At 46.9% G+C, this 11,822-nt stretch overlaps 1 protein-coding gene across 1 annotated transcript in view; it reads left to right on the top strand.

Annotated features, from left to right (window-relative positions):
* LOC109919295 (tubulin tyrosine ligase-like family, member 9) overlaps positions 1-11,822 on the top strand; it is a 106,541-nt gene that overhangs the window by 19,329 nt on the left and 75,390 nt on the right. The window contains exons 3-5 of the mRNA XM_048608187.1: positions 4-302; positions 3,247-3,638; positions 10,765-10,870. Coding sequence (XP_048464144.1) covers positions 4-302; positions 3,247-3,638; positions 10,765-10,870 — 797 coding nt within the window. The remainder of the gene's footprint in view (positions 1-3; positions 303-3,246; positions 3,639-10,764; positions 10,871-11,822) is intronic.

Here is an 11,822-nt window from a genome sequence, read left to right as displayed (position 1 = left end):
CAGGAATGCACCCCAGAGGATCCCATCGATGTGAGCTTGGACCCAGCGATAGACCTTCCTGAGGAATGCAGCCTAGAGAATCCCATTGACACGAGCTTGGACACAGCCAGGGACCCGGGTGAGGAGAGACACTTGGAGCTCATTGTGGACAGTGAGCATATCTTTAAGGAACCCACTGGACTGGGCCATAATGAAGATGGATGTGACGCAGGGAGAGGCCTGGCAGTGGATGCAGCTCTGATAACATCTCCAGAAGACCCAGGCCCCCAGCACAGCAATGGCTGTCCCACCTCAGTCCACAGGTAACACTGCACTTCCAAAACCCCCTGGCTGGCCAGGCAGAGACCTCCAGCAGGATAGGTACAGGGGGCAGACAGGGGCAAATAGGAGCAGGATTAGGAGGGGGCAGGGACAAGTGGGATTAGTGGGGGTGGTCAGGGACACAGTGGGAGGAGCCAGGGGAAGTGCCTGCTCGGGCAAAGTGGCCAGGAGCTGAGGGGTATATGGTTGGGGAGATGGCAGGGAATGGGGTGTGTTTTGGGGGATGAGGGCAGGAACGTTGGGAATTGATGGGCCATGAGGTGGATGTTGGGGGTCTTGGGGGGAAAGCAGGAGTGTTTTGGGGTATAGCTGAAGGAAATGGGACAGAGGGGCTGTTGGTAGGGGAGGCAAGGAGGTTGTTTGTCAGTTGAGGAGGTGAGGGTGTGAATGAGGGAGGAGGTTATTGAGGGTTCATTGTGGAGGGGGTGTGGCGAGGTATATCTTTCTATTCCATTTGTGAGAATATCGACATTGTGGAAATATCCAACTGATTGAAGCTCCAGGTATCACCTTTAGACTCTGATGCACACAGCCCTGGTAAAATGGAACTGCACTATGTACAGTTTGAGTTAGTGCTCCCTCGCCTTCCCTGTCTCCATGTTGGACTTTAGCTGGTGACATTAAGACACCTGCGATCTGGCTCTGCCTCACTATCCCTCCCAGACTCTTCCTTTGCCTCTGTGGGTGGTCACACTGAAGTCTCCACTACCAAGTCTCAAATGAGCCTTGCTTTCCTTAGACACCAAAAGTGGCTTAGCCCAGCCTTCAACACATTCACCATTGACGCAGCCACAAGCACCTGGGGTAGAGGCAACACTGCAGTCAATGGGTATCAGGGGGCAAAATCTCCGATGGTTGGAGTCATACCTGACACATAGGAAGGTGGGTGTGGTTGTTGGAGGTCAGTCATCTCAGCTCCAGGACATCTCTGCAGGAATCCCTCAGGGTAGTGTCCTAGGCCCAACCATCTTCAGCTGCTTCATCAATGACCTTCTCTCCATCATAAGGTCAGAAGTGGGGATGTTCACCCATGATTGTACAATGTTCAGCACCATTCGTGACTCCTCAGATACTGAAGCAGTCCATGTTCACATGCAACAAGATCTGGACAATATCCAGGTTTGGGCTGACAAGTGGCAAGTGACATTCGTGCCACACAAATGCCAGGCTATGACCATCACCAGTAAGAGACAATCTAACCACCGTTCCTTAACATTCAATGGCGTTACCATCAGTGAATCCCCCCACTATCAATACCTTAGGGGTTATCATTGACCAGAAACTCAACTGGACTCACCACATTAACACAGTGGCTACAAGAGCAGGTCAGAAGCTGGGAATACTGCAGCAAGTGACTCATTTCCTGACTCCACAAAGCCTGTCCACCAAGTACAAGGCACAAGGCAGGAGTGTGATGGAATACTCCCCACTTGCCTGGATGGGTGCAGCTCCAACAACACTCAAGAAGCTTAACACCATCCAGGACAAAGCAGCCCTTGATTAGCACTGCATCCACAAACATTCACTCCCTCCACCACCGATGCTCAGTAGCAGCAGTGTGTACTATCTACAAGATGCACTGCAGAAATTCACCAAAGATCCTCAGACAGCACCTTCAAAGAGTGGGTCGGTGAGTGAGTGGGTCAGTGAGTGAGTTGGTGAGTGGATGAGTGTGAGTGAATGAGTAAATGAGTGAGTGAGTGAGTGAGTGAGTGGGTCAGTGGGTGAGTGGGTCAGTGGGTGAGTGGGTGAGTGGGTGAGTGAGTGAGTGGGTCAGTGGGTGAGTGGGTGAGTAAGTGAGTGGGTCAGTGGGTGAGTGAGTGAGTGAGTGGGTCAGTGAGTGAGTGGGTCAGTGGGTGAGTGAGTGAGTGAGTGAGTGAGTGGGTCAGTGAGTGAGTGAGTGAGTGAGTGGGTCAGTGGGTGAGTGAGTGAGTGGGTCAGTGGGTGAGTGAGTGAGGTGGGTACTTAGTTTGGGAGATAGTTGGGTCAAAGCGGGTACGCTGATGATTGGAGGATTGCCTGGGCGGAGGGTGTTGGGGGGAGTGCTGGGTGTATGGGAATGGGCCATTGAAGTGCGTAAGGATGCTCGAGGGCTGGGTTGTGGGCTCTGTCAGTGTTGCTGGCTACACCCTGAGTAATGTGGGTCTTAAAGGGACCAGCAACTCCTGGGTAAGGATCAGGGTAGGTCCCACATATCTGCAGCAACACTCAAAAACAGCCCCAACCTTTCCAATCTTTCCTTCTCACTGAAATTCTCCTCCTTGGAACCATTCCTGTAAACCTCTTCTGCAGTCTCTCCAATGCCTTCACATCCTTCTGAAAATACATTGTCTCAAACCGTAAACAAGACACCAAGCTGAGGTCTAACCAGTGTGCTATATAACTTCAGCATAACCTTCCTGTTGCAGTACACTCAATCTTAATAAGGATGAGGATTCTGAATATTTTATTGCGAGCTCTCTCCACTTGTCCTGGCATCTTCAATGACTTATGAATTTTTATTTTTGCACCAGTCTATTTCTGTGGTACTCAGTCAAATGTCATTTGAAAGTTTATATGAGGAATATCAATGGATCAACTTCACCAGAGCCTCTGACTTTACTTTGTCAAAGAGGCCTCTTAAATCAGTTAGCAGGATTTGTCCTTAACCTGTGTTCCCTCCCATTGAGCCAAGTTCTAATTTTGTCCCAGATTAATGTCCCACCACTTGGCATTATATTGACGGACCTCCAGTGAGCAGAGCTATCTCTTTCTGCTTTATTTAGCCAGGTTCCCATTCTCTGGCACCAGCCTCAGTGTAGCAGGGCGATTGTGATCAGAGTCTCTCCATGTCAATGTTTAGCTGTCCTCTGCTGTTCACTTCTCTGTTGTGCTGTCCACCCATGTATTCTGAGACCGTGCTTTGGTATCTTATCTTCCCCGCAGCAGCGATGAAGAGGGAGTGCCTGAGAGTGCCACATCGACAGCAGATGGAGGGGCAGTGGGCATTGGCCTGACGAGTGATGGATCTGACCTGTGTGCAGAGGCTGGGAGACTGGGAACATTGCAGAGTCCTACTGACTCCCCTCCCCAATGTCCCGATACGTCCCAGCACCGGGCTGGGGATGGGGAGCACGGCTTCCTTGCGGAGCCCGGAGCTGGAGGAAACAAGCCGGTACTGAGCGTTGATGTCCCCCAGAGCGAAGGAGGAGCTTCAAAGGATACGGAGGAGGGTACGGAGAGTGAAGGAGCAACTGTCAGCACAGCTCCCTGGTGCCAGGGGGAGCAAGCTACAGTGCAGGGCAGCACTGGTGAAGATAGCGTGATCAAAGTGATTGGTAAAGATCAACGTTTGTTCATGGATCTCAGATACAAGCTCCCCATTCCTACACACCGACCCAAACTGAGATAACATGGAGTCCGTACACTGTTACACCAGGTTATATACAGAGTCATCGAGTTTATACAGCGCAGAAAGAGGACCTTTGGCCCATCAGGTCTGGGTACATCATTAGATCATCAATCTATTCTAATCCCATTGTCCAGCACTTGGCCTTGTAACCTTGTACACTATCTGCCCATCGAAATACTTCTTACATATCCTGAGGGTTCTGAGGTCTTCCAACCTTTCAGGCAGTGTGTTCTACATACCCACACGCCTCTCCATGAAAAGGTTTTCCTCAAAGCCCCTCTAAACCTGCTGGTCTTTATCTTGTGCTCCTTAATTACTGACACCCTTTTACAAAGGGAAAACATTTCTCGCCATGGCCCTCAGAACATTGTACACCTCAATCTGATTATCCTCATCCTTCTCTGCTCGAAGGAAAACAACCTCAGCTTATTGTGAGATGGTAGGAACTGCTGATGCTGGAGTCAGAGATAACACAGTGTGGAGCTGGAGGAGCACAGCAGGCCAGGCAGCATCAGAGGAGCAGGAAAGCTGATGTTTTGGCTTGGGACCCTTCTTCAGAAATGAAGAAATGAAGAAGGGTCCCGACTCAAAATGTCAACTTTGCTGCTCCTCAGATGCTGCCTGGCCTGCTGTGTTCCTCCAGACTGTGTCATCCCCAGCATATTGTTGCTCTCTCTATAGCTGTGATGCTCCATCTCGGGCAACATCCGGTACCCCCTCCAGAGTAATCACATCTTTCCTCTAGTGTGGGGATTGGAACTGCACATAGCATTGCACCTGGTGTCGGACTAACATTATATACAGCTCCAACGCAACCACTTTGATCTCTTAGTCAATGTCTTGACTAATAAAGGCAAGCCTTCTTAATCACATTATTGACCAGCCCTACTGCCTTCAAGGATCTATGGGCACACCAAGGTCCCTCTGATCCTCTGTACTTCTGAGGGTCCTACCATTCAATGTGTACTCCAATATTCAGTAATCTGACAAAAATGCATTGCCTCACAATTTTCATGTTTAAATTCCATTTCCCACACACCAGTCCCTCGGAGCAGCCAGCCCATATTAGCCTGTACTCTGAGGGTTCCCTCTTCATCATTGAGTGGAACACCAAGGCAGAGCCACACAAAGTGCCCAAGAATGTAAGGAGAGTGGATTTTATGGAGGATGTGAATGGTGCTACACGAATGCAGTCTCACTCCTTGTTGCGATGTTCCAAGGTTCTGATGAACCATGAATTTCATTGAGTCTGACCGCACAGGATACCATTCAGCCCATCTCCAAAGTGCTAGCTCCTTGGAAAATTGACCCAACTGGACTCAGTCCCATCATCGTTTCCGACAGCCATTGGATGTATTTGATTGAATGTGATTGGCTGCGATGCTTGCATTTTTAAGAGAGGTGATCTCTGATCCAGTCACTGTCCAATAACAACAGTCCTGATGGGAATCTGCAGCAAAGCAAGCAGTTATTGCCAGATTAGGAAGCCTTGTTAAATTAAAAACGCCAATTTTCACAATCAGCTTTCAATGTCCTCTTCGAAAGGAACCACTCCAGGTGTGTCCACAAAATGTGAAATATGTTCCTTTCTCCACAACCCTTCAAAACTTAAAAGTCCTCTCCAATCAATATTTAATACATAGCATCTCCATAACAGGGAAAACCAATCGGATATCTTGATCTGAAGGAGTTCCTGCCACGGGAGGACATTAAGCAGAGGAATGTAGGGAAGAAGATCTTTTGGGTTACAAGCAGTTTCACTCTGAACTGCCCTGGCAAGGTATATAGTATCTCATTGGTGGTAGATGGAGTTTAATCTGAAATACGCGAGGTATTGCATTTTGGTAAAATAAATAAGGGTAGGGCTTATTCAGTTAAAGGTAGGGTCTTGGGTAGTGTTGTAGAACAAAGGGACCTAAGGGTGCAGGTGCATAATTCTTTGAAGTTTGTGTCACAGGGTGGTTAAGAAGGCATTTAGCACACTTGCCTTCATTGCTCAGACCTTTTTGTCAAGGATTGGGACGTCATGTTGAGATTGCACAGGACTTTGGTGAGGCCTAGTCTGGAGTACTGTGTGTTTGCCCTGTTATAGGAAGGATGTTATTAAATTGGAGAGGGTTCAGAAGAGATTTACCAGGATATTGCTGGGAATTGGAGGGTTTGAGTTATAAGGAGAGACTGGGTAGGCTGGGACTTTTTTCCACTGGCGCGTAGGAGCTTGAGGGGTGAGCTTATAGAGATTTGTGAAATCATTAGGGGTATGAAGATAAGGTGAATGGCAGGTGTCTTTTCCCTAGGGTGGGGGATTTCGAGACTAGGGGGCATATTTTTAAGGTGAGAGAAGAAAGATTTAAAAAAGACATGGGGGCAAATTTTTTACACAGAGTGATCCATGTTTGGAATGAGCTTCCAGAGGAAGTGGTGGGTGCGGGTACAGTTTCAACGTTTAAAAGACATTTGGAGGGATAGGGGCCAAGCGCAGGCAGGTGGGGCTAGTTTAGTTTGGGATTATGGTCAGCATGGACTGGTTGGACCGAAGGGTCTGTTTCTGTGCTGTTTGACTCAATGACTGTAGTGGTTCAAGAAAGCAGCACACCATCAGTTCTGCAGGGACGATTAGGGATGAGTAATAATTGATGAGCGAATAACAGGCACCACAGTCTGCCTACTTCCACTGCAGTTTGGCCAAATGCTCCCCTCAGGTCAGCTGGGCATCAGATTTTTTCGTTTGACTCCCCATCTGACGTGGGAATGGATTCTGAAGCTAAGGATTTTGAAGAGTGTGTAGCTGAGAAGTGATGACTGAATTTAGTGATCAACCCAGTCGTGGTTTCACACTAATTATCATGGAAATGACAGATTAGATTTGCTGATTAAACTGGGTCGATGTTTTTTGAAATGTAGGTGAACGAGAGGTGACTGTATTGAAACGTACAAGATTCGAAAGGGAATTAATAGGGTTGACATTGAGAGTAGGAGGCGGGAACAATTCAATGACAAAATAGTTGGCACTGCACGACAAAATGGAGGAACAGTGGGACAAGTAAAGAAACAAGCAATGGGTCTAAAGTTAGCATGATTGGCAGAAATGATTGAAACCAGAACCCGAAAGCAGGAAAGATGAAAACAAGAGTAAGTCTGAAACATGTAAAGAAAGAGGAAGCAGAATCGGGGCAGAGATTACAGTGTGGAATTGGTCATAGAGTGGTAAATTCTGAGCCGTACAGCACGGAAACATATCCTTCTGTCCAACTTGTCCATGCCGACCAGATATCCTACATAAATCTAGTCCCATTTTCCAGCATTTGGCCCATATCCCTCTAAATGTTTCCTATTCGTATACCCATCCAGTTGCCTTTTAAATGTTGTAATTGTACCAACCTCCACTGCTTCCCCTGGCAGCTCATTCCTACACGCACCACGCTCTGTATGAAAAAGTTACCCCTTACGTCCCTTTTAAATCTTTCCCCTCTCATCTTAAACCTATGCCCCTCTAATTTTGGACTCTCCCACCCTGGGGAAAATACCTTGACTATTCACCCTATGAATGCCCCTCATGATTTTATAAACCTCTATAAGGTAACCCCTCAGCCTCCGATGCTCCAGGGAAAATAGCCCCAGCCTATTCAACCCTGCCCATAGCTCAAACCCTCCAACCCCGGCAACATCCTTGTAAATCTTTTTTGAACGCTTTCTAGTTTTGCAACATCTTTCCTATAGCAGGGAGACCAGAAATGCAGTATTCCAAAAGAGGCTGAACTAATGTCCTGTACAGCTACAACATGACCTCCCAACTCCTATACTCAATGCATTGACCAATAAAGGCAAACGTACCAAACACCTTCTTCACTATCCTGTCTACCTGCGACTCTACTTTCAAGGAACTATGAACCTGCACTCCAAGGTCTCTTTGTTCAGCAACACTCCCCAGGACCTTACCAGTAAGTGTATAAGTCCTGCCCTGATTTGCCTTTCCAAAATTCAGCACCTCACATCTATCTAGATTAGGCTCCATCTGCTATTCAGACTGAAAGGTTTCATGTCCAATGGAATGATGAGGTGCCGATCCCTGAGTTTACATTGTGTTTGACTGGGACACTGTAGGACAGAGAGATCAGTGCTAGAGCGAGGTAGAGAATTAAACACCAGGTTACTGGTGTCACACCTATAGGTCAAATCAAGGTGTTTAGTTGTATTTCTAAGCTTGCCACATGATCTCTGCCTGTGATCGGTCAATAAATGTGGAGCTGGAAAAGCACAGCAGGTCAGGTAGCATCCGAGGAGCAGGAAAATCAATGCTTTGGGTCAAAACCCTTCAGCCAGAAACATTGACTTCCCTGCTCCTCGGATGCTGTCTGACCTGCTGTGCTTTTCCAGCTCCACATCTATTGATTCTGGCTTCCAGCATCTGCAGTCCTTTCTGTCTCCAAATCACTGCCTGTGATCTTGCACTGTCAACTCTTTTCTCCATTTAATCTCTCCTGTCTTACATCTGTCTCTGAGCTCCATTTGTCCACTTTCCCTATCTCTGTCTCTTCTCGATTGAAGCCTATACCGTTTCTGGTGAAAAGTCATGACTCAAAGCATTAACTCTGTTTCTCTCTCCACAGATACTGAGCAGTTCCAGTATTTTCTGTCTTTAGTTCAGATTTCCAACACCTGCAGCATTTTGGTTTTGTATGCATGAAAGAGAAAATGCATTGACACACATTTAGAGATTTTTCTTTTGAGGACATAGTCAATAGAGTGAATAAAGGGGAACTTGTAGATGTAGCATACTTGGATTTCCAAAGGGTGCTCGATAAGGTGCTGCAGAAAAGATTAATCCACAAGATAGGAGTTTGTGGAGTTATGATTTATAGAAACGTGGAAAACATGGAAGGGCCATTCGGCCCTTCAAGTCTGCACCACCATTCAATGTGATCATGGCTGATCATGTAATCTCCATATCCCATTCTCGCCGTCTCTCCATACCCTGTGATCCCTTTAGCCACCAGGGCCACATCCAGCTCGCTCTTGAATATATCTAACAAACTGGCCCCAACAGCTTCCTGTGGGAGAGAATTCCACAGGATCACAACTCTCTGAGTGAAGAAATTCTTCCTCATCTCAGTCCTGAATGGCTAACCCCTTATGCTTAGACTGTGACCCCTAGTTTTGGACTTCCCCAACATCGGGAACATTTTTCCCACATCTAGCCTGTGCAGTTCCACCAAGATTTTATATGTTTCTATGAGATCCCCCCGCATTCTTCTAAATTCTAGTGAGTACAAGCCCAGTCAATCCAGTTGACTATGTATGCCAGTCCTGCCATCCCAGGAATCTTCCCTGGACTCCCTCAATAGCAAGAAGGTCCTTCCTCAGATATATTAGCAGGGATAGAGGCTTGGATAATGGACAGGAAGCAGATAGTGCTGATGAGTTAAGAGACTTATGGGCCAAATGCTGGCAAAAGGGACTAGATTAATTTCGGATATCTGGTCAGCATGGATGAGTTGGGCCGAAGGGTCTGTTTCCATGCTGTACATCTTTATTACTCCAAGTGGGACATTTTCAGTTTGTCAGGCTGTGATGGTGGAGTGGTCCTGAGGACATAGCTTTTCCCCAATCGATAATTTAGCTTAGACAAAAACCTGGAGAGTAATGTGTCTAAATTATTTGCTGATATAAATCGAGGTGGGAATATAAGCAATCTGAGATATAGGCAGGTTCAATGAGAGAGCAGAAAATGGAGTAAAACGCGAGGAAGTGAGAGGTTATTCACTTTACTTTTAATTATCAAAGAGCCGAATATTATTTGGAAAAAAAAAGCTTAGAAACTTGTAAATGCTGTTTGGAGATATTTGGATCTATTTATATAAGAGACACAGAAATTTAGCATGAAGGTACTGTCTACAGGAAGGCGAAATGCAGTTTGGCCTTTATTGGAAGGTGATTGGGCTCAGAAATAAATAACTCTTGCTTCAGTGGTATGAGGCTTCAGTGAGACTACATCTGGACCATGTCTGAATGCATTTGTGGGTCACTGTATTTAAGAAAAGATATACTTGCCTTACAAAGTTCATTAGATTGGTTTCTGAAGGGAGTTGAGTAAACTGTGCTAATATTCCCTGGAGTGTAAAAGGCTTGAGAGGTGATCTCATTTAAACATACAACGGGGGCTCGACATTGTGCTGTTTCCCCTTTGATCTTCTTTACTCAACTGGGTCAACATTTATTACCCATCCCTAGTTGCCCCCTTAAGAAGGTGGCAGTGAGCTGCGTTCCTGAGCCGCTGTAATCCGCATGTTGCGGGTCAACCCACATGCCCTCAGGGAGGGTATTCCAGGATTTTGACCCAGTGACAGTGAAGGAACGGTGATATATTTCCAAGTCAGGATGGTGAGTGGCTTGTAGGGGATCTTGCAGGGGTGGTGTTCCCATTATCTACTGCCCCTTGTCCTTCTAGATGGAAGTGGTCGTGGTATCGGAAGATGTTGACAAAGTAGAAATGTCAATTGCATGGGGACAAAGGTTTAGGGAAGACAGGGTAAGTTTAAAGAAGATGTGAGAGGCAGTTCTTTACTTGGAGCGTGGTAAGTGCCTGGAACGTGCTGCCAGGAGAGGTGGTGGAGGCAGATTCAATTACAACATGAAAGAGCGATTGAGACAGACATATGAGTAGGCAGGGAATAGAGGGATACACGGCTTCGAAGCAAAAGGATTGTACTTTCAAAACGTGTCATGTTAGGGCGATGTTGGTGGGCCGAAGGGGCCTGTTCCTGTGCTGTGGTGGCGTTAGTTTTCGTTCTGGATCCTCCTTCTCTTGGTAATTGTGCCAAGTCCAGGGATTGAAGGATCGCACTTTGGAAGTTGCCACTATGTTTAGCTCTCTAGGAATGATCACTGCTGCACAGGAAGGAGTTGGCACCTTCCTGGAAGCTCACAGCAATGGCAACTGGCATCACCGGAACTCACACCAGGGCTAGGTCAGCCCCCACCACACTCCTGCCTGAGATGCTAACAGTGCTGTCCGTTGGTCCTGAGTGACCCTGTACCTGTCCTGTCTGCAGATGACAGACCACCACTACCCGCTCCGTTTGAACATCGCTGTGTGTCATTTCGAACAGGACCAGTGAGGAGCTTCTACCAGTATAACCTCAACGAGGTACTCGGAGGGTAAGTGATGAAGTCTGCCAGAGCAAAACATAACCAATGCAGCGACAGGCACAAAAACAATCAGGAATTAAATGATCAACAGGCAAAAAGTTACGATGAATGAGATTGATCGGATAGAGAGGGACGGGAATGTGAGAATTCACACAGGACATTCATGTCAAACTGTCAAAGGGTGAGGTACGACATGTAAACTGCAGAGTTAGTGAGATGCTGTGGTGTACAATGTCGGAAATTGGGTTAGTGTCAGTGTGTAACAGTGAGGGATAGTGTCAGTGTGTAACAGTGAGTGTTAGTGTCAGTCTGTAACATTGAGGGTTAGTGTCAGTGTGTAACAGTGAGTGTTAGTGTCAGTGTGTAACTGTGAGTGTTAGTGTCAGTGTGTGACAGTGAGGGTTAGTGTCAGTGTGTGACAGTGAGTGTTAGCGTCAGTGTGTGACAGTGAGGGTTAGTGTCAGTGTGTGACAGTGAGGGATAGTGTCAGTGTGTAACAGTGAGGGTTCGTGTCAGTGTGTGACAGTGAGGGTTAGTGTCAGTGTGTAACAGTGAGGGTTAGTGTCAGTGTGTGACAGTGAGTGTTAGTGTCAGTGTGTAACAGTGAGGGATAGTGTCAGTGTGTAACAGTGAGGGTTAGTATCAGTGTGTAACAGTGAGGGATAGTGTCAGTGTGTGACAGTGAGGGTTAGTGTCAGTGTGTAACAGTGAGTGTTAGTGTCAGTGTGTGACAGTGAGGGATAGTGTCAGTGTGTGACAGTGAGTCTTAGTGTCAGTGTGTAAGAGTGAGGGTTAGTGTCAGTGTGTGACAGTGAGGGTTAGTGTCAGTGTGTAACAGTGAGGGTTATTGTCAGTGTGTGACAGTGAGTGTTGGTGTCAGTGTGTAACAGTGAGGGATAGTGTCAGTGTGTAACAGTGAGGGTTAGTATCAGTGTGTAACAGTGAGGGATAGTGTCAGTGT

The sequence above is a fragment of the Rhincodon typus genome, chromosome 19 (assembly GCF_021869965.1).
Source record: "Rhincodon typus isolate 14 chromosome 19, sRhiTyp1.1, whole genome shotgun sequence".
Classification (NCBI taxonomy): Eukaryota; Metazoa; Chordata; class Chondrichthyes; order Orectolobiformes; family Rhincodontidae; genus Rhincodon; species Rhincodon typus.
Note: the sequence above shows the minus strand (reverse complement) of the source record. Positions and strands in the feature narration are given on the sequence as shown.